This window comes from Megascapheus bottae, chromosome 1 (assembly GCF_031878675.1).
Source record: "Megascapheus bottae isolate mThoBot1 chromosome 1, mThoBot2.hap1, whole genome shotgun sequence".
Classification (NCBI taxonomy): Eukaryota; Metazoa; Chordata; class Mammalia; order Rodentia; family Geomyidae; genus Megascapheus; species Megascapheus bottae.
In genome coordinates, this window is record NC_143509.1 from 30,166,381 (window position 1) to 30,190,148 (window position 23,768).

The 23,768-nt window shown below is 39.0% G+C and overlaps 1 protein-coding gene across 1 annotated transcript; it reads left to right on the top strand.

Annotated features, from left to right (window-relative positions):
* The first annotated feature begins 364 nt into the window (after window positions 1–364).
* On the top strand, window positions 365–20,522 carry LOC150068779 (vomeronasal type-2 receptor 116-like). The gene is made up of 8 exons (XM_090329112.1): window positions 365–542; window positions 9,742–9,916; window positions 10,773–10,791; window positions 11,475–12,269; window positions 13,420–13,647; window positions 14,692–14,815; window positions 17,865–17,867; window positions 19,618–20,522. Exons 1-8 carry the CDS (start codon window positions 365–367, stop codon window positions 20,520–20,522), a joined length of 2,427 nt encoding a protein of 808 aa, XP_090185238.1.
* The last annotated feature ends 3,246 nt before the right edge of the window (window positions 20,523–23,768 follow it).

Below are 23,768 nucleotides of genomic sequence, written 5' to 3' on the forward strand. Positions count from 1 at the left end.
TATACCACTTAACCTAAAGGCACGCACAAAACAACAACTTTGGGATACAGCAAAGGCAATACTCAGAGGAAAATCTATAGCTCTGAGTGTCTACATTAATAAATTGGAGAAATATCACCAACAATTTAATAATGAACCGTAAGCTCCTATAAAAAGGACAGGAAACCAGACCCCAATCCAGTAGATGGAAATAAGCATTCAAATTTAAATCAGAATTAAATGAACTAGAGTCCAAAAAATACATACAAAGAATTAACAAAATGAAGAGTTGGTTCTTTGAAAAAAATTAACCAAACTGACAGACCCTAGCAAATTTTGCCAAAAAAAGAAAACACTAAATAAACCAAATCAGATTATAAACATCATGTCAGAAACAAGGAAAATTCAGAACATCATAAAGAACTTCTTTGCAAATGTTTATGCTACTGAAGTTCAGAATCTGGAAGAAATGGAAGAAGTTCTAATAAATACTTATATGTCCAAAGGAAACCAAGAAGATTTAAACCAACTAAGTAAACCCATTTTAAGTAATAGAAATGGCAGTAAGATACCTATCATCCAAGAAAAGCCCAGGACCTGATGAATTCACAGCTGAATTCTATGACATTCAAAGCACAGCTCACACCAATTTCCTCAAACTCTTCAATAAAATTGAAAGTGAAAGCTTTCTACCAAACTCATTCTATGAAGCCAACATAACCCTTATATCCCCCATTCCAAACCCAGACAGAGGCTCAGAAGAAAGAGAACTATAGACCCATTTCTTTGATGAACATTTACCCAAAACTTCTCAACAAAATACTGGCCAACTGATTTCAACAACTCATCAAAAAAAATTATACACCACGATCAAATAGGATTCATCACAGGGATGCAAACTTGGTTCAATATATGGAAGTCAATTAATATAATTCATCATATCAACGAGAGCAAGGACAAGACATACATGATTCTCTCAATATCCACAGAAAAATCATTTGATAAGATCCAATAGCCCTTTATGATGAAAGTATAGTAACCTGTCAGGATTCGCTGTCTAATTCTCTTTCTGTGAAAATTTTTAAACTGCTTGATCACTTGCGTGTGGTGTTTCCTTGTCACCAGCTTCGTGTGGCATTTTCCTGGTGAACAGGACCATGTGTGTGGTGCTCTACTTTAAAAGCTCAGTCCCACAGAAGGTCGAGTCTGCTCTCTATCAGCCCGAAGGTGGACAGTAGGCACTGCATGGCTGTTAAACTGACTCCTAGCTCCACTCATTGAGTGCTGGTGTCTCTATTATTGGGGGCTCTGGGACCCCCTCCCCCAATAGCTGGGAATCTATGGAATCTATAGAACATTCTTCATATAGTAAAGACTGTATATGACAAACCTACAGCTGGCATTATACTTAATGGTGAAACTAGTTAAAGCCATTTCCTCTAAAATCAGAAATGAGAGAAGGAAGTCCATCCCTCTTCAATATAATGTTAGAACTGCATTCAAAAATAATAAGGCAAGAGGCAAACATGAAGGGAAGCCAAATACAGAAAGATGAACTGAAATTTTCCCTCTGCAGATGACGTGATTCCGTACTTAAAGAGCCCTATAAACTCTACTCCTAAGTTTCTTGAGCTCATTCAAAACATTCAAAAGTAGCAGGGTATAAAATCAGCCCTTGGGGCCAGGTGTGTGGCCTAGCAGTAGAGTGCTTGCCTAGCATGCACGAAGACCCGTGTTCAATTCCTTGGTACCACATACATAGAAAAATGCTGGAAGTGGTGCTGTGGCTCAAGTGGTAGAGCTCTAGCCTTGAGAACGTCCAAGGACAGTGCTCAGGCCCTGAGTTCAAGGCCCAGGACTGGCCAAAAAAAATAAATAAATAATAAAATTAGCCCTCAAAAATCAATGGTTCTTCTGTATGCCAACAATGAGAAAAGTGAGGCTGAAATCAGGAGAGCAACATCTTTTCTAATAGCCTCAAAAACTTAAATATTTAGGAATTAACCATAGAAGTGCAGGACCTCTATGATAAAAACTTTATAAAGCTGAAAAGGGACATTGAAGCAGAACAAAGGAAATGGGAGAAAACCTCCAATGCTCCTGAGTAGGAGGATTAACATCGTGAAAATGACAATACTGCCAAAGGGTATCTACAAATTCAATGCAACACCCATCAATATCTCAATATCTTTATTTCATGAAATAGAGGAAGCAATATAAAAATTCACATGGAATAATAAAAGACTTATATCATGAACACAACAAATGGGACTGCATTCCACTGCAAGAGCCTTTGTATGGCAGAGTACACAGCTAGCAAGATAAATAGAAAGTCAGTCCATGAATCTGGAGAACATCACTAGCCATAGAACGATGACCTCATATCTAACATATTCTTAGAAATGAAACGATGAAATCCCTCCAAAACAAACCCTTAAAGAAACAATCACCCCATTCAAAACTGGACTGAAGACTTTGAGACAGACTTATCTGAAGAGGAATTAAGAAAGGCCAAGAGACACATAAGGAAATGCTCAATGTCTCTGGACATAAAAGAAATAGAAGGCTGGGGAGGTGGATTAGTGGAAGAATGCTTACCCAGCATGCATGAAGCTCTGGGTTTGATTCCTCAGTATCACATAAACAGAAAAACTTGAAGAGGCACTGTGGCTCAAGTGATAGAGCGCTAGCCTTGAGCAAAAGAGGCTCAGGACAGTGCCCAGGCCCTGAGTTCAAGCCCAGGACTGGCACACACCACACAAGTGCAAATCAAAATAACCCAGATTTCACCTCACCCCAGTTAAATGGCCATTATCAAGGAATCTAATATCAACAGATGTTGGCAGGATTTGGCCAAAGAGGTATGCTACTACAATATTGGTGGAAGTGTAAAGTCATTCAAGCACTTTGGAAAGCAGTATGGAGATTCCTCAAAAGATTAAACACAAAGCCCTCCAATGACCCAGCAATCCCCCTTCTGGGCATTTACCCAAATGTCCACAAACAAAGACACATTAAAGCTACCAGCACAGCCATGTCCATTGCAGCATTATTTACCACAGCTAAGATATGGAACCAACCCAGACGCCCCTCAGTAGTTGAATGGATCAAGAAAATGTGGTTTATATTTACAATGGAGTTCTATGCTGCCATCAGAAAGAATGCTATTACCCCATTTGTAAAGAAATGGAAAGACTTGAACAAAATCATATTGTGTGAAATAAGCCAGAACCAAAAAACATTGACTCCATTGTTTCTCTCATTTGTAATGTCTAGTATATGCCTAGGATTCTCCTGCAGATTCAATAGCTATATAGCATACATATGACCCTAGAAAATAATGCTAAGCAAAAGGAACTCCAGGATATCAAAGTAAGACGTTTTTCTTCTTTGTGGTTGTTGTTTTTAACGAACTATGTGAAGATATTTTTCTTTATTTTCCCCTATGGTTTATCCCTTGTTGTCACTCTATGTTATTTCTGTACATAGTATACTATGTATATGTATATTTATTTGAGGGAAGAAAAGGGGAACAACAAAATGGAGAGACAAAGGACAGAGTGTGAAGCAATGTTACAGTGATACTCACAAGATAATACGTTGGAAATTGACAACTCGGCAGGTGGTGTGGGATTGGAGGGAAGGGAAAGTAGAAGCAATTATTGGATGGGTAGTCGTATTCAAGAAGAAATGTACCTCACTATCTTACATATGTAACTGCAACACCTTGTCATATCACCTTGACAATATAATTAAATGTTTTTTTTTAAAAAGGAAAGACTTGGAGAAGACGATGGTAAGTGAAGAAAGACAGACCCAGAGAAGCACAAGACACATGAATTCACTCCTTAATGGTGACTGGAATGTGGCTATAATCCTAGAAGCAAGCAAACAGGGTGGTACTCAAGCAATTCTAAATGAATTAACTAAAAAGTAATAGAATCTATGGACAGCCCAGATAGTATAATTACTTAGAAAGGTAAACTCAAAGTCCAACAGAATGGGTAGGAGGAATACCAGTGGGGTGTGGAAAGTCAAATGCAGAGGAATAGAAGTATGTGTATGGAAAATATGTCCAATGCACTCATTCTACATACATTGTGGCAGATACAAGGTATCTGGGAAAATAAGGGAAAGGATGAGTAGAAGGGGTGAAGCATATTGAAGGAATCACACAGATCAAGATACATTGTACATATAAATTGCTGTGTGAAATGAAAAAAAACTCAAAACGTATCTAAAATTTAGAAAGTTGAAGAAAGAGGTGTTGTCCCAGTGTGGGGTGAGAATGTTGAAAGGGATGACATTGATCAAGAGACACTGTATTCACAAACTGCTCCATTGAATAGCAAGTCACGTGTACAGTTAGCTACAGAAAATACAATTTAAATAAAATATTAAACCTGCTGGCAAGAGTGACTATACAAGTTAGCTAGCATGTTCCAACATTGTCATTGCACTACACAAATTGTACACATACTTCTTTTTTATTGTAATTAGTAAAAGGGTTACATGATATTTGCCAGATAGAAGGTGCATTAATTCACATACATTGATACCCTTTCACATGTCTTGGTACCCGTTTCCCTCCCCCCCACACCTCCCACCTGTCTTGGTTTTCCCCCCTTCCCTATCAAATTTCAAATATCGAAATACAAATAAATTCAATATATCAGATAACAAAGTGAGATACTATACCAATATGAGATAACCAAGGGACAGCAAAGGAGATGAGAGACAACATAGTACATTAAGGACAACAATCATTCATTATATGGCTTTTGTTTCACTATCCTGGAGGTCCTTTCAATTAGCTTCACATTATATGTCCTTATGTATCAAGATTTTGCTCTATTGCAAATCTCTGCTAGTAGAGCCCAAGGTTTCTACTGATTATGACGAATGAGGGAAACCATTGAGCCTAAGTTCCTTTGAGTCTGGCTTACTTCACTTAATATGATTTTTTTCTAAGTCTTTCCATTTCCTAACAAATGGGGCGATGTCATTCTTTCTGACAGCAGCATAGAATTCCATTGTGTACAAATACCACAACTTGTTGATCCACTCATCAACTGAGGGACATCTAGGTTGGTTCCATGTCTTTGCTATGGTGAATAGTGCTGCAATGAACATTGTTGTGCTAGTGGGTTTAGTATGTCCTTGTTTCTGGATGGTTGGGTAAATGCCAAGTAGTGGAATTGCTGGGTCATAGGGGAGTTCTATGTTTAGTCTTTTGAGGAACTGCCACACTGCTTTCCATAGTGGTTGAACGAGTTTGCACTCCCACCAACAGTGTAGTAGTGATCCCTCCTGGCCACATCCCCTCCAGCATCTGTTGTCATTCGTTTTCCTGATCCTGGCCATTCTAGCTGGAGTGAGGTGGAATCTTAGAGTTGTTTTGATTTGCATTTCTTTTATGACCAGAGATGTTGAGCATTTCTTCATGTGTCTATGGGCCATTTTTGTTTCTTCTTCAGAGAAGACTCTCTTTAAGTCTTTGGCCCATTTTTTAACGGGACGGTTGTTACTTTGGAGGTTAGTTTTGGAGTGATTCAATTTTTTGAGTTGTTGATATATTTTAGATATGAGGCCTTTGTCCGTTGTTTGGTTGGTGAAGATCTTCTCCCACTCTGTAGGCTTCCTGATTAGTTTAGTAGCTATGTCCTTTGCCATGAAAAAGCTCTGCAGTTTAATGCAGTCCACTTATCCAGCCTTTCTCTGATTTGTTGTGATTCTTGGTCCTTATTAAGAAAGTTTCAACCTGTGCCAAGGAGGCCTAGTGTATCTCCTATTCCTTCCTGTAGAGTTTTCAGTGTGTCAGCTTTTACCTCCAGATCTTTGATCCATTTGGAGTTAATTCTAGTACAAGGTGACAAAGAAGGATCCAGCTTTAGTTTTCTGCAGGTGCTTAACCAGTTCTGCCAGCACAACTTGTTGAAGAGGCTGTCTTTCTTCCTTCTATTTTTTTGGCTCCCTTGTCAAAGATTAGGTGGCCATAGGTCTGTGGTTTAATATCTGGGTCCTCAGTTCTATTCCATTGGTGTTCAGGCCTGTTCTTGTGCCAGTACCAAGCTGTTTTGATAATTATAGCTCTGTAATAGAGTCTAAAGTTTGGAATTGAAATTCCTCCAGCGCTGTTCTTTCTGCTAAGAAGTGTTTTTGCTATACGGGGTCTTTTATTATTCCATATGAAATTTTGGATTGCCTCTTCTATTTCTTTAAAGAATGACGTTGGTATGTTGATGGGTATTGCACTGAATATGTAGATAGCTCTTGGCAAGATTGTCATTTTCACAATGTTGATTCTTCCAATCCAGGAGCATGGGAGGTTTTTCCATTTCCTTAGTTCTGCTTTAATTTCCTTTTTTAGGGTTTTAAAGTTTTCGTCAAAAAGGTCCTTTACATTCTTAGTTAAGCTAATTCCTAGGTACTTTATTTTCTTTGAGGCTATTGTGAGTGTGTGTGGAGTTTCTTTCCTGATTATTGCCTCGTCAATTGCCTTTTCTGCATCTATTGAAACATACATGTGATTCTTGGCCTTGCTCCTATTGAAGTGATGAATTATGCTAATTGACTTGTGTCTATTCAACCAACTTTGCATCACAGGACTGAATCCTGTTTGATCATAGTATATACTTTTTTGATGAGTGGCAGAAGAATGTTGGCCAGTATTGTGTTGAGCAGTTTTGCATCAATCTTCATCAAAGAAATGAGTCCATAATTCTCTCTCTTTGATGAGTGTCTGTCTGGAATTTGCATGAAGATTATGGTATCTTCAAAGAATGAGCCTTCAGTATTGATTGCATTGAAGAGCTTGAGGAGTATTAGCGTGAGCGCTGCTTTAAAGGCCCAATAGAATTCACCTGTGAATCGATGTGGGCATGGGCTGTTCTTGGATGGGATGTCTCTTATTGCCATTACTATTTCAATACTTGAAATAGGTCTGTTTAACTCTAAGATTCCACCTCACTCCAGTTAGAATGGCCAGGATCAGGAAAACTAATAACAACAGATGCTGGAGGGGATGTGGCCAGGAGGGATCACAACTACACTGTTGGTGGGCGTGCAAACTTGTTCAACCACTATGGAAAGCAGTGTGGCAGTTCCTCAAAAGACTAAACATAGACCTCCCCTATGACCCAGCAATTCCACTACTTGGCATTACCCAATTATTCAGAAACAAGGTCATACTAAATACACCAGCACAACAATGTTCATTGCAGCACTATTTACCATAGCAAAGATATGGAACCAACTAGATGTCCCTCAGTTGATGAGTGGATCAACAAGATGTGGTATTTGTACACAATGCAATTCTGCTGCTGTCAGAAAGAATGATATTGTCCCATTTGTTAGGAAATTGAAAGACTTAGAAAAGATCATATTAAGTGAAGTAAGCCAGACTCAAAGAAACTTAATCTCAATGGTTTCCCTCATTTGTCATAATCAGTAAAAACCTTGGGCTCTCCTAGCAGAGTTTTGCAATAGAGCAAAACCTTGATACAAAAGGCCATATATTATGATGCTAAATGAAAGGATCTCTAGGATATAGAAACATAAGCCATATAATGAATGATTGATGTTCTTAAGGCACTATGTTATCTCTCATCTTTTTTGCTGTCCCTTGCTTATCTCATATTATTACAGTATCTCACTTTGTTACCTGATATATTGGATATATTTGTATTTGGTTATTTGAAATTGGATAGGGAAGGAGGGAAAACAAGATGAGGGTTGGGGGTGGGGGAGGGAAATGGGGACCAAGACATTTGAAAGGCTATCAATGTATGGGAATTAATGCACCATCTATCTGGCAAATATCATGTAACCCTTCTATTAATTACAATAAAAATATATGAAAAAAAGAAATAGGTCTGTTTAGTTGGATTAGGGTTTTTTATTCATTTTGGGTACGTCAATATTGTCCAAAAATTCATACATACATTTGTTTTATATTCTCAAATTTGTTGGCATAAAGTTTTGAAAAGTATTTCCTTATGATGCTCTGGGTTTTGGTAATTTCATTTTTTTGCCAGTCCTTGGCTTGAGCTCAGGGCCTAAGTACTGTCCTTGGACTTTCTCAATCTTAGAGTTCTACCACGTGAGCCTCAGCACCACTTCTGGGTTTTTTCTGTGTTTGTGGTTTAGAGGAATCAAACCTGGGTGTTTGTGCAGGTTAGGCAAGCACTCTACTCCTAGGCCAAACTCTGGGTCCTGGATCTTGGTAATTTCTGTCATAATATTTCTCTTCTCATCCATGATTTTGTTTATTTGGGTTTTCTCCTTTTTTTGTAACATTTGCTAGGAGTCTGTCAGCTTGGTTAATTTTGTCAAAGAACCAACTCTTTGTTTCATTGACACTTTCTATGCTTTTTTTGGACTGAAATGGGCATTTTCTAAGTAATTCATTTTAAGACCCACACAAGCTCATTTTAAGACCCACACAAGATTTAAAGACTATATTTTGTTTCTTTCTGAATTTATCCCGTGGCTTTCTTTTCTGATGCAGAGTCCAAGTGTACCATAATATGCATCCAACACCTGCACCTTGGCACAGTATATTACTTGCTGTGAAATATCACTGTTTCCAGGATGACTGATGTGTGTTTGCATGGGATTTGGTTCTAATATAGGTTAAGAGGGAAAAGTACTGAGTTGGCTGTGGCATAGATTCAGGTTTGGGAAACACCAAGGAATTTCCTCCAAAAATATACTTTCTGGGAAAAAAAACACAGGTAAAACATGACACTTGGCTGTGTCAGTACATCAAGAAACTGTCTTGATCCATGTTAGAATGTTATGTAAAAAGGAAGTGTTTGAAGGTCAAAGATCAGCATGCTTATGGGCAACTCCACTTTGGCCTCGACTTGGATTTCCTGATTGTCATTGCTGGTTTCTGCAGTACCATGGCTTCCCCAGTGGATTTATGGAGGATTCTGAAAGGGGAATACATAGAGAATCCTATGTGCATCAGTTAGCAACATTTTTTTTTGCCAGTCCTGGGCTTGAACTCATGGCCTGAGCAATGTCCTTGGACTTTCTCAAGGCTAGAGCTCTACCACTTGAGCCTCAGCACCACTTCCAGCTTTGTTGTATGTACGTGGTACCAAGGAATCGAACCCAGGTCTTCACGCATGCTAGGCAAGCACTTTAACCACTAGGCCAAACTCCCGGCCCCTCAATCAGTCAGCAACATTCTGCGAGTGTGTGAAAACTGGTGTGGTGAGCAACATTCTGGGTGTGATACACTAACCACTTTCGTTGATTGCCATCTTACTGGCTGTTTTCTTTCTGGCCATTTCACCATGTACCTGACATGTCATCCTCTGGTATAATCAAGTTACACCATTCCGAGTGACTTACAAGCAAAACTTTCTGGGCACAGATCAGGGACCATATGTATCCATGAGAACTTCATCTCTCGGGCCTCACTACCTGTGCTTGTAGATAAAATCATAGCACCTGGGGTGAAGAAAAGCATGTGCAAACATATTTTCCAACTTGTGTTTTGGTCCTGGATTCAGGGCCTCAGGTGCAGAGCCTCAGGGCTAAGACTGTGACCCTTCTCCTGGGCACTACATGAGGAATAATGAGAAAAGCTGTGTTAGAGTGGTCATCTCTATCAATAAAATCAATATTGACATAAACACAAATACAAGATATATACATACATATATATATATCGCTCAAATATCATCTTCACTTCCAGCATGAATACCATGTTAGCAAATGATTCAGTGATGTCTCCTTTGATTTTTCTAGTCTTTTTACAGCTGCCCCCATTTGTCAGTGTCTTGGGTGGCAACAAGTGCTTCTATAGAATGAAAAGGAGAGTGCATAAGGATGGAGACGTTATGATTGCTGGGTTATTCCCTCTCTACACCTTGGCTCATTTTTATGGAAGCAGTAATAACTCTGCAGAAAAACCAAAGCCACTGTAAGTAAATCTTTTCTGATTTCTGTTTGCTATTCTGTTTCCAATATACACAATAGCAGGGGGATCCTGGTAGTTCATTTCAATGTTCTGTGTATCTCCTACCCTGGTAATTACTGCTCTTGAAATATCTATTTTATTATTGTTATTATTATTACTGCGTATCATCTTTGGTAATTGTACAAAGCAGTTAACATTGAACAAACTTCTTTATGGTTACTGTTGATCTTGATCATTGTCACTCCCTTTATCATTCTGACCCATTCCTGCCCTAACCATACCTTGCTCACTCATTAACATTGTAATATACACCATGGACTTCTGACTGCATTTTCTCTCTCTTCTCCTCTTCACTTATTGACCCCTTCCCTCTTAACTCACTCCTTTTAAATACTTGTTTCCTACTATTTTATTGACTTTGCCTGTCTAAGGAATTATAGGATTTCAGTTCATTCTTCAATCTACCACATTTATGTGAATACAGTTGTATATAGTCATCTCCTCTTGAATGATTTTCTGTCTGCTAACAGCTGCACACTGGTTTCCTTCAATGGAGCTTCTCCTTTCCAAGGCTGTGATTCCTCTACCTTTCTCAGCATCCCTCTGCTCCTCAATTAACGCCTCTGTACAGAATAGAAGGAATGTTATTGCTAACACACTGCAATAAGTGGCAGGAGGACTGCATTTTGATTTTCAAAAGACTTTCTGTGGAGATGAAGCAAGAATTAGTCCCTTAGAAAAAGCTTTACTTCATTTTAGGTCAGGTTTATTGCATGGCCCAGCAGATGCCAACTATGCCAACAATAAGACTTCCTTCACTGGAGAGTTTCATTGCTCTACATATGTTCTCCTTTGCCAGGTACCTATACACCAAGAGGGTAATGGGGACCAAGACATGTGAAAGGGTATCAATATATGTGAATTAATGCAGCTTCTATCTGGCAAATATTATGTAACCATTTTATTAATTACAATAAATATATATATATAAAAAGAAAAGACATCTATTTTGGTCCTTTGTCAAGGACAGCAAGAGATAAGATATAGAAACCTATCAAAATACATAATGTCAAAGTCTAAAGGTACAAACTTAGATGAGTATTCCTGTTTCCATTGTTCAAGAGCAGATGAAGAAACTGCAGCACTCAAAAGAAAGACCTAGGCCTCAAAGCCTATTGAATGCCGTTGCATAAAGTCATCTGTAAGAAGAAAATAATTTCTAAAATTATTCTAAAATAAAATTGAATACCATGTAATCTTAATTCAGGTATTGCAAACACACTCATGTGATCCTAGCTATGCAAGAGTGTGAGATATAAGGATATTGTTTAAAGTAGCTGCAGCAGGTGAAGCTATGAGACATTTATTTCCAAATAACCAGAAAAATGGTAGACGAGGCCTGTGCTTTAAAGGGATAGAATGCTAGCACTGTTCGCAAAATTCCACTAAGAAAAAAAACCATTTCTGTCCCCCATTTTAATCTCTTCTTTCATATAAATGCAGACTGAGCTGATGAAGGATGGAACTCCTCTTACAGACTCCCCAATTTTCTTCCCTTTAGTTGACATTTGGGCCTTTTGATTATGTCCTGAGTGACAAAAGCAGGTTTCCTTCTCTGTATCAGATGGCTCCAAATAACATATCACTACCGGCTGCCATGGTCTCCTTGATGCTTCATTTCAGCTGGACCTGGGTGGGACTGTTCATCTTACTAGATGAAAATAGTTTGTGGATAATTCTACAACTGAGAGAAGAAATGGCCAAGAACAAAGTCTGTATTGCCTTTGAGTATGCGATTTCACTCAAACTGGTACAAAAGGCAACACAATATCAGACAATGGTTCACCAGATGAATAAATCATCAGCAAATGTTTTTATCATTTATGGTGATGATATACAACTACTATGGATAGTCCTGAATTTTGGGAAATATTTAAAGACAAGCAAAGTTTGGCTTATGCCTTTGCAGTGTGATTTAGCTTCCATAAAAGGATATTTCCTCTTGGGCTCATTCCATGTCCCTCTCATGTTTTTAGACCACCATTCAGACATGCCTTCATTCAAGGACTATGTCAGACAAGTTAATCCATCCAAATACCCAGAAGACTATTACCTGGCTAGACTGTGGTCTCAGTCTTTTAATTGCTCCTATTCTCAGTCTGACTGTGCAACATGGGAGAACTGTCCTCAGGGCGCCTCTCTGGAATGGCTGCCAGGGCCAAGTTTGGAAAGGACCTTGTCTGAAGAGAGTTACAATATCTACAATGCCGTGTATGCTGTGGCCCACGCACTTCACAAGATGCTTCTTCATCAAACTGAGGGAAACGGGAAAGGGATAGAGACTTCTCCTGCACAAGTAATGCCCTGTTTCTTGGATTTGACACTCTAAACACAAAATGAATCTCCATGCATTTCAGGTTTCCATTAATTCTATTCTTTTCTTATAAAAATGACCTCAGTAAACTGAAAGCTAATGTTTAAAAATTTGTAACACTTAACTTCCCTACGAATTTCTGAAATAGCAAAAGATTCTTGGCCTATTCTGTTTCTTTTTTTTTTTTTACCAGTCCTGGGGTCTGAACTCAGGGCCTGAGCACTGTCCTTGGACTTTCTCAAGGCTAGAACTCTACCACTTGAGCCTCAGCACACTTCTGGCTTTCTTCTAGTTCTCTGGTACCGAGAAATCAAACCAACGTCTTTGTGGATGCTAGGCAAGCACTCAATTATTAGGCCAAACTCCCACACCTATTCTATTTCTTAATAGCTAAATAATCTGTTCAGAAAGTAGAGAGACTGGAAAAAGGGGCGGGAATTGTAAGAGGTTACACTGATCAACATTAAACTGCATTCAATAACTCACATACTGAATTGAAGCAGTTTTAGTAGAATAGTTTATAATAAAAATTTAATGAATGTACAACTTCCATGCATAATATATAGAGAATTATATGTATACATATGGATATACATATGAATTACAGCGATTTAACATTATATATACACATGTATACATATATATATAAATATATATATACACACACACACTCACACACACACAAACATACGTTTATATATAATGAAAAGGCAGTACACTTGGCAACCTCCATTCTAGGTACAACCAATGTAGCCAGATGAATTTTCATTAATATTTATAAAATACGCAAAATAGCTAGGGGGTGTAATTAAACTTTAGGAACTACTAATGAAACCCCTGGGTTGCCATAAATAAACACTTTTATACTAGCACTTATGCAACTTAGAATTGTCTCCTTCGTGACTGTTTCCATAAAGCTGGTTTTTCTTCCAAACAGGCCTGTGACCCTTTCCATAATCAATGCGAATCATGCTTTCAGTCTTCTACAGACTTTCTTTGTTCTATTATATGTGGTGTATGTATTAATTCTGAATTATAATGGAGTTATTAAAGACAACAAAGGGTATTATAGAATTCAGGTTTTCTGTCTTAACTACTGGATTCACTTCAACTTCACATGCATTTCTTATAGCTGCACCCTTTCCTGAGGAAGCTCCAATTTCATAATCCCGCTGGAGATCTCGTGATTTTGGATGAGAAAGGGAAATTTCCAGCAGAGTATGACCTTGTGACCATTTGGGATTTTCCAGAAGGTCTTGAACTGAAGGTGAAAGTTGGACTCTTTTCTCCAGATGCTCCACATGGACATCAGCTGTCACTATCTGAAGACATGATACAGTGGGCCATAGGAAGTGCTGGGGTGAGTTGGACCTAAACACAACCATTAGAACCATATAGAAACAAAATGACTGCAAGACTTTAAGCACCTCTAGTCTAATGATTCATGATTAATCAACCAGGTTTGGATATTTACTTTTAGCTGGCCCTTGGGGGTGAAATGAGCACGGGCATTCCATGATGTTAAAGGTCATTTTTATAAACTATCTAAAGACATGTTGCAAGTGATCACTTCATATGTGATTCCTCACTTTATAAGAAATCACGTTCTTCCACACTGTGATTGTTTCAATCTAGATGTATTGACTTGTGATTTGTGCATGGAGTGTAACAGTAATCTTCTAAGAAGACAGCACCAGATGACAATGGTCACTTCCTGCCACTTAGAAATCAGAGAGGAAAGAGTGAGGGGCATGGCTCACATAATCCTGGGTAGGGGATGTGTGTGCTTCAGGGATGCTTTGAGAATGTCTGTGAGGGGTTTCTTTCATGTTTTCATGTTTGGTGATTCAGTAAAAGCATTTTTCCCGCACCGTGGGCTTTTTCCTGTCATCCTGGCTGCTCAGGAGGCTCAGAGGTTTGTGATTGGAGCCAACTCATGCAGAAACATCTATTGGACTCTACTCCAATGAAGCACAAAAAGCTGAAAAGGGTGCTGTGGCCTTAACTGGTAGAGTGTTAGACTTGAATCAGGAGCTTAGGGACAGGGCCCAGGCCCAAGGTGCCAGCACAAGGAGCAGCAAAAGCTCCTATGTCCAACCTGCCATTCCCCAACACACATAAACAATTTAAGAAGTTCTTGGATTGGCCATCAAGTACGATCTTATTATAAAGCTCTACCTCTTAAAGGTAGAACACTTCCCAGCATACATGAGCTAAACATCAAGACTGTAGCACATTAGTCTTTGGAGATGAAGACATAAGAAGTCTCTAACAGTATTCGATCAACTGATTGACGATGTATATGGATCTTGTGCTTAGTGGTCCATTTGCTAAGAAACCTTAACTATTCTCTGTAATCTGCTGAAATTTGAACAGTTACCCACAGATGTCTCATTTTCCTCAGAGTCCTCACTCAGTGTGCTGTGAGAGTTGTGGTCCTGGATTCAGGAAATCCCCTCAGAAGGAAAAGGCTGCCTGCTGCTTTGATTGTGTCCCTTGCCCAGAGAATGAGATTTCTAATGTCACAGGTAAGTCCCTGACTTCAGGAGACATTCTGTTTGTTGTACTCTGATTAACCCATCAAAAAAAAAATCAAGATTGGAGGGCCAAATCATCCGTTCCTTCATTTTTATCAATTGATGACATAGTTTCTTAATATTATACAAATTATGGCATTAGTTGTTTGATTTGACTAATGTATGCATGGTTATCTCAAGAAAGGTCACTTCTTCATACAGAGTAATGTATGTTTAACTTTTTTCCTTTTTCTTTTGTGAGTCACTGGGGGAACTCTTGGTCTGGTTGTTGTCCCTGGGCTCTCCAGCTGAAGGCCACCCCTCTACCCCTGGGCCAAGGTGTTGTCCCTGATCTCTTTCAGCTCAAGGCTACTGTTGTTATCCTTGGGCCTCAGTCCACTTCCTCTTTCTCTAGTGGTTATTTGGAGATAAGAGTCTCCTTTTCTTTAGTGCCCAGGCTGACTTTGAAACCCAATCCTCAGATCTCAACCTCATGATTAGCTAGGTCTTAAGGCCTGAGCCACAGTGCCCAGCTCGAGTTTAACTTCTGATAATATTAATGCAAAGCCATTTGAATGGCAGAGTTTTCACCTTCTTCAGATTCCATTTACAAATAATGAAAAATGGATCATGTACAGAGCACAAAAAACTCATACCACAGAGCAAATGCCCTGAAGCTCGGTTTTGGCTGAGAAATTGAAAAGTATTTTGCATGGGAAGATTTTAGACTTCAAAGTGTGGTTTATTCCTCACTGCTTCACAGATAAGGTGGTGACACAAATATAATCTCATGGATTCAATATTCTTCCCTAGGCCTTTATTAGTATTTTACTTATAAGTACATGCACACACAGAAGTGTAAGATTTTTCACACTTTTCAACATGGTGTACAAGAGGTGTACACAATGCTAACGAAAAGTATTAGACCCACATTAAAGCATGTAGATGATGATTATGATATTTAAGGTGACAAATAGCACATTGTCAATATCTGCAATAGTCACTGAAGATAAAATTTCCAGTGTGACTGAAAAAGAAATCACATGGGAGTGGCGTTGAAGTTAGGCTTAGGAAAATGTAAAATTAAACAACTGTGACCATTATTTTCAAAACAACTCATTTGTATTGGTACAAGAGAGTTGATATAGAGAGGGGTCCGAGTTGCACATACAATGTAATGAACACAATCCTTTTGAACCATTTTCCCCTTCCCTCATTCCTTCCCAGTTTTTCCCTCCCATCCCCACCCTCAAGATATAAAGTGCATTGTCTACCTCGTGTCCAGTTAGTTACATCCACTCTTGTATTTGTTCACCAATTGCTCCACTCTGCCCCACCATCCCCCACCGCTCTACATCAAAACCAACACACAAGACACACAGAAGCAGCATCTGCAACAGCAGCGAATGAAAATACCAATTGTTTCATTTTCTCAGAGTTCATTTCATAAAGTTCTTTTTTTCTGTCCTGAGGATTGAGTTCTGGGCCAGGGTGCTGTTCTGAGCAAATGGTAGTCCTCTACCATTTGAGGAACAGCACAACTTCCTGCTGTTTCTGGGATTCAATTCAGATAAGAGTCTCACAGACTATCCTGACTGGGATGGCTTTGAACTGTGATCCTCAGATCTCAGATTCCTGAGTAGATAGGATTACAGAGGTGAGCCAACAGTACCCAGCTTACAAGATATTATTTTATATGACCATATACACATAGCTATTGAGCTTTTCTATTGTAATTAATAGAAGGGTTACATTATATTCAACAGATAGAAGGTGCATTAGTTCACAAACACTGATTCCCTTTCTCAAGACATGGACCCCATTTCCTTCCCCCCACCCCCAACTCCTGCATATATTCCTTTGGCATTTCTGTGTGAACATTAGAGCCATATATATACATATATGTGTGTGTGTGTGTGTGTGTGTGTGTATGATGGTGTCTGTGTGTCTGGTTAATAATAAACTTGATGATTAAACATATAAATGTCTACATGTATCACCATATGTTTACCAGTATAGTTATAGGCACATTCTCAGGTTTATAGGCATTCACAGGCATATTTCATTTATAGATGAATGAAATGATGAAATCTCTGTTTCTTTGGTTTTGGGCTTATTTTATTTATTGTAATATTTCCAAATGTTTTGATTTCCTAATGAGGGGTACGATGTCATTCTTTCTGATGGATGAGTACAATTTCATTGTGTATATAAAGCATAGCACCTGATCCATTCATCTACTGAGGGGCAGCTATGTTAATACTTTGTGTTAAGTATGATAGACAATGCTTCAATTAACATGACAATGGTAGCCTTAATATGTCATTGTCTGTATTCTCTTGGATGAATGGCAGCTACTGGGATTGCTGGATCATAGGGTAGCTCTGTGTTGAGTTCTGTTGAAGGACCTCCACACTGCTTTCCACTATAGTTGTGTAAGTTTATACTCCAACCAGAATGTAACAGACTTCCCTTTTTGAATCATCCCCACTCATATATTTTATGCTTGAAAATATTTTTTAAGTTTTACTTTATTGTCAGGAAAATGTATAGTGGATTAGTTAGATTCGTCAGGTAGTGGCTTCATTCCTTCTTGAAAATTGATACCCTTCCCATGTTTTTCCTCGCTTTCCTTCACCCAACCCCTCCCAATCATCTTGTTTTCCTCCTTCCTTTCCCCATTTCAAATAAACAAATAAATGGATATACAATATACCAGGTAACAAAGTCAGATACAGTAACTGAATGAGATTAACCATAAGGGAAAAAAGAGCAAAGAAATTACTTCACATAGAAGTAAGCCAGACTCAAAGTAACATAGGCCCAATAATCTCCCTCATTTGTCATAATCAGTAGAAACCTTGGGATGCCCTCGCAGAGATTTGCAATAGAACAAAATCTAGAGACATTAGCCAAATAGTATGGCACTAAATGTAAGGACCTCCAGGAGGAGGAAACAAGAGCCATATAATGAGTGACTGTTGTCCTTAATGTACTATGTTACCTCTCATCTCTTTTGCCATCTTGGGGCCTGAGGCTAGACAGTTCTGGTGGTAATTAGCTGGTATGATTTTTAGGTGCCATTTCTTTGTCAGTACCACGTTTGTGTTGGTTTTCAATGCGTAGAGCATCTTTGAGAATTTTCTGTAATGCTAGGTTGGTTGCAACTTTTTCTTGGAATGGAAGGTTTTTATTTTTCCCTCAGTTATGAATGATGGCTTACATGGATACGGTATTCTTGGTTGGGAGTTACTTGCCTTAAGGTCATGACATATATCCTTCCAATCTCTTCTTGCTTGCATGGTCTCTGCTGAGAAATCTGTGGTTATTCTGATCGGTTTTCCTTTGTCCCTGATTGTTCTCTTCTCTCTGGCTGCTTTTAGCATCCTTTCTTTGCTCTCTATTGATCCTGTATGGATTATACTGTGGCAGTGGGGAGACCTTTTCTGGTCAGGGCTGTCAGCTTCTTATATCTGGATGGGCCTGCCTTTCTGGATATTTGGGAAGTTCTCTGAGATGATTCCCTGAAGTATATTTCCAATTCCATTGACCAATTTCTCCAGACCCTCCTCAATACCAATTAGCCTTAAATTAGGCTTCCTAGTTGTATCTTGGACTTCCTGATGTGTTCTCTCATATTTCCTACATTTGCTTTGACTCATTTTCTGTTCTTTCTCCAAAACAACTAGATTATCTTCAACCCACAAATTCTCTCTTCTGCATTGTCTAAGCAGGTATCTATACTTTCTACTTTGTTCTTCATCTCCTTTCCTTCAAATTGCTCATTTGTGATGCCATGTATCTCTTGTTTTAGATTATGTATGGACTTCTTTAACTCCTTGATTTCCATTTGAGTGGTTAGGTAAAGAGCTTTACTATCATTGGAGATTTGTTGGAGTTCTGTCAGCTCTTTGTTTGTTGATTCTATGAATTTGACCATTTTCTTTCCCTAACTTCCTCATGTTCATGTAAATCCTTTATTACGGCATCATTTTTGGCTTCCTCACATTCAAGTATCACATTGTTTATGGATTCATCTCGTTTAGATATGGCTTCCTCACATGTCTCTTTCTGTTTGCTTTAAAACTTTTCATTAATCATGTTTATCAATTGCATTTGTATAGCATTTAGAGAACTCTCCTCTAGTTTTGCCATTGACTGCTCCATTACTTGTTTATATTGGGTGGGAGAATCTTTTCCATGATTTGCCATTTTTCTTGAGTTTGCTAATGGAAGCAAGATTAATACTTCACAAGATTACAGTTTTTAAGATATAACCAACCTAGAGCTCTTTAGCTGGCCAGACAAGAGATGTTCACAATTTTAGACTGGTTATTATCACTCCCTCTCTCTCTTTTTGTGCACTTACAGACAAATCTAATACCACCACTGGTCAGAATTTTATGACTATGGCTGGTGGGGGAGAGGAGTCCTTCCCAATGCCTTGTCCCAGCAGAAGTGGAAGCCTCCACAGAGTTACTCACAATTTGCTGAGTTTTCTGGTTCCACGCTGTCTTCTTGCTCTGGTTTTCTGCCCTTCTAATCTCTGACTGAGAACTCTGTGGTGCTAAAGCTTACTTAGGATTGATCTTTAGGTTTTATGAGTTGTCCCATATGATGCTAGATCTGCTATCTTGGCGAGTGCTCAGAAACACTCACAGTGAACGGCCACCATCTTCCGCCCATGTCCTTGGTATTAGTTCTATGAATAGAAACCATATCGTGTTTTTTTCTCTAAGAAATAAGTCCCCCATCCTGGCATTGAAAAGGTTAGTATTAAGAACAGAATATCTGTTATTTTTCTTCTTTACCAGATATGGAGCAGTGTGTGAAGTGTCCAGATCATCTGTATGCCAACATGGACAGAAACCAGTGCCTCCTGAGGGCTGAAAGTTTCCTGGATCATGGAGATCCCTTGGGCATGGCTCTGGCCTGCCTGGCTCTTTGCTTGTCCACACTCACTGCTGCTATTCTTGGTCTATTTGTGAAGTACCGAGACACTGCCATTGTCAAAGCCAATAACCGGACTCTCAGCTACATCCTGCTCATCTCCCTCATCTTGTGTTTCCTCTGTGCCTTGCTCTTTATCGGCCATCCCAACACAGCCACCTGCATCCTGCAGCAGATCACATTTGGAGTTGTGTTCACGGTGGCTGTCTCCACAGTGTTGGCCAAAACGGTGACTGTGGTCCTGGCCTTCAAGGCCACTTGTCCACGGAGAAGGATGAGGTGGCTGCTGGTGTCTGGGGCTCCTAAACTCCTCATCCCCATCTGCACCCTCATCCAGGTGAGTCTGTGTGGCCTCTGGCTGGGAAGCTCTCCTCCCTTTGTGGACACAGATGCACACTCTGAACATGGCCACATCATCATCCTGTGCAACAAGGGCTCCCTCACTGCCTTCTACTGTGTCCTGGGCTACCTGGGCTCCCTGGCCCTGGCCAGCTTCACGGTGGCTTTTCTGGCCAGGAACCTGCCTGACACCTTCAGTGAGGCCAAGTTCCTGACCTTCAGCATGCTGGTGTTCTGCAGTGTGTGGCTCACCTTCCTGCCTGTCTACCACAGTGCCAAGGGGAAGGTGATGGTGGCTGTGGAGGTCTTCTCCATCTTGGCCTCTGGGGCAGGCCTCCTGGGCTGCATTTTTGTCCCCAAGTGCTACATTATCTTGTTCAAGTCAGACACAAATTCTTTGCATCACATTGGGCATAAAACATATAAATAGAAAAAAAAATTAGACCTCATTAACCCTATATGTTTGATCTGGTTGTAGAAGATCTCAATTAATCTACAGCCTTTTACGATTCTATTAGTTGATACCTTGGGCATTCCTTCAATGTGGAAATGGCTTTTACTTATTTGTGCAGTGTTGATACCACAGTTGTCCTCAACTTAAAGCTATCACCAAGTAGTGAATTCTACAGAGTACACAGTTTGTTCCTCCAATCAATCTGAAGTTTTCTGGTCAATCACAAATCTTCCACTCAGGAATTGAGCACTATCCCTTAGCTCTTTTGCTGTTGACAATTATTCTTCCCCATTGCCACTTCTGGTTTCTGAGTGATTAAGTAAATTTAAGTATATCATATACCTTCCTGATCCAGTTTCTCAATCTGCATTTAATATTATCATTCATTATAAAATATTATTCCTATTGTCCTGTGTTGCTGTTGATTTCTGTTCCTTTTCTAAATACTTCAATAAACCAATTATTTCTCTGTATTATTCTTAGAGGTTAGCCAATACATTTCATTAATACTTTCTGTTTATGTAATTCCACTTTATAGTGTGCTCTTTAGAGTATGTTCTATCCTGGAGTCTTATCATTTCCATTCACACATTAGCTTTTTCACATATTCCAGACTGTATTTTCTTCTAGATCCACTCTGTCTTCCCCTCTGTCTTCCATTTGTAGAAATGGCTAGATATATGCTGGAAATGTACTCTTCAATGTTGTCTCACAATGAATTGATTTAAGAACTAGTATGTGTTGAAAGTCATAGAGGTGACACAGTAACAAATGACTCAACCATGATTGGCTCTACAAATGATGTTTTCCTTGTTTAATACCCTACTACAATGTTTTAGTTGACAGGTCATCAACAGGTAATAGGGCTTTCTTGCTCAAGGCTCATGTTTTAGCTTTATGAGCCACAGTGCCATTGCCAGTTTCCTGATATTCAACTGGAGATAAGAATGTCATTCTAGTTTCTTTTGAATTTTCTTTTTTCTTCTTGGGTTGTGGTGGGTCTTGAACTGTTGGCCTGGGTGTTGCTGCTGAGCTCTTCTGTATACACCTTGAGGCACAGCGACATTTCTGATTTTCTCTTAATTAACTGGAGAAAAGAATCTCATGGACTTTGGTGGCCAGGCTGGCTTTGAACTGCAATCTGCATTTGTGTAGCTCCAATTATAATCTTGAGTCACCACACCTAGGGATCCTATTGCAATGTTAATCCTTTTTTAGGCTCCATTATATACATTAGAATATGCTTTTTATACCATAGGACATTCTATTTTATTATTCAGTTGTTAATGATAGTACATGTATTTTTATATCTTTTGTCAATTTACTTTTATTATCAGGGTATTTTCCAGAAGGGCTAGTGTTTTGTAACATAGTGAGAAAACTTCTTGTCAAAAGTTTCCACCCCTCACAAATTTTCCTCCCACTTTCTTCCCCCTCAAACTCTTCCTCACAACAACTGAACATTCATTTCCAAAATATACTCTTGTGATTTTCCCTATTAAGTTGGTTATTTCTTTGTCCTTCATCTCACATTTTATTTTCCTCCTCCCTAATTCAAATAAACCCATATGCAGAACATTGGGTACCCAAAAACAGATAAACTGGCAGCAGAGGATAAACAATAGGGGAAAGATGAAGTTAAAAAAGATACAACTTCATGTTGTACATTCAAAATATACATTTGTTGAAACAACCACTCAATTGAAAAGAGGACTAAAACTTAGAGAATTCTCTGAAGAGTAAAGAACAATTGCCACTAGACACATAAAGAAATGATTGACATCTCTGACCATAGAGGAATGTAAATCAAAAATAAGATTCTACCTAATCCCAGATAGAGTGGCCAGAATGAAGAAATCTGATGAAAACAGATGCTGGTGAGGACGTGTCAGAAGGTAACACTATTACACTGCTAGTGGAGAGTACAAACTTCTTCAACCACTCTGGAAAGCATATGGTGATTCCTCAAATGACTAAACACAAAGCTCCTCTATAACACAGAATTTCCACTTCTGGACATTTAATCAAGTATCCATAAACCAGACCATACTAACGCTAATAGCACAATGAGGTGCATTGCAGCATTATTTTCCATAGCTAAGATATGGAACCAACCTTGTGGAACCATTCTTGTGGAAGAATGTTGGACAGTATTGTGTTGAGCAGTTTTGCATCAAATTTCTTCAAAGAAATGAATCTATAGTTCTCTCTCTTTGATGAGTCTCCATCTGGATTTTGCATGAGGATTATGGAATTGTGAAAGAATGAGCCTTTATGGTGCTCTGGGTCTTGATAATTTCTGTCATGATATTTCCCTTCTCATCCATGATATTGTTTATTTGGGTGTCCTCTGGTCTTTTTTTTTTTTGGTAAGATTCGCTAGTAGTCTGTCAACTTGGTTAATTTTGTCAAAGAACCAACTTCTTGATTCTTTGACTCTTTCTACAGTTTTTTGGATGGAAATGGGCTTTTTCTAAGTAATTCATTTTAAAGAGCCAAACAAGCTTTAAAGACCATACGTTGTTTCTTTCTGATTTTATCCCATGGCTTTCTTTTCTGATGCAGAGTCCAAATATATAATAATATGCATCCAACACCTGAGCCTTGGCAAAGTGTATTTCTTGCTGTGAAATATCTCTGTTTTTCAGAAAGACTGATGTGTTTACATGGGATTTGGTTGTAATATTTGTTAAGTAGGAAAGAAATACACAGTTGGTTGTGACATAGACTCAGGTTTGGGAAACACCAAGGAGTTTCCTCCATAAATATGTTTTCTGGGAAAAAATCACAAATAAAACATGACACTTGGCTATGTCAATGCAACAAATAACAGTCTTGATCCATGTTAGAATGTTATGTAAAAAGTAAGTGTTTGAGGTCAAAGATCAGCATGCTTATGGGCAACTCCACTTTGGCCTCGACTTGGATTGCCTGATAGTCATTGCTGGTTTCTGCAGTACCATGGCTTCCCCAGTGGATTTGTGGAGGATTCTGAATGGGGAATACATACTGAATTCTATCTGCATCAGCCAGCAACGTACTGTGAGTGTTGTGAAAACTGGTGTTGTGAGCAGCATTCTGGGTGTGATAAACTAACCACTCTGATTGATTGCCATCTTCCTGGCTGTTTTCTTTCTGGCCATTTCACCATGTACCTAAGGTGTCATCCTCTGGTATAATCAAGTTACATCATTCACAATGAATTACAAGCAAAACTTTCTG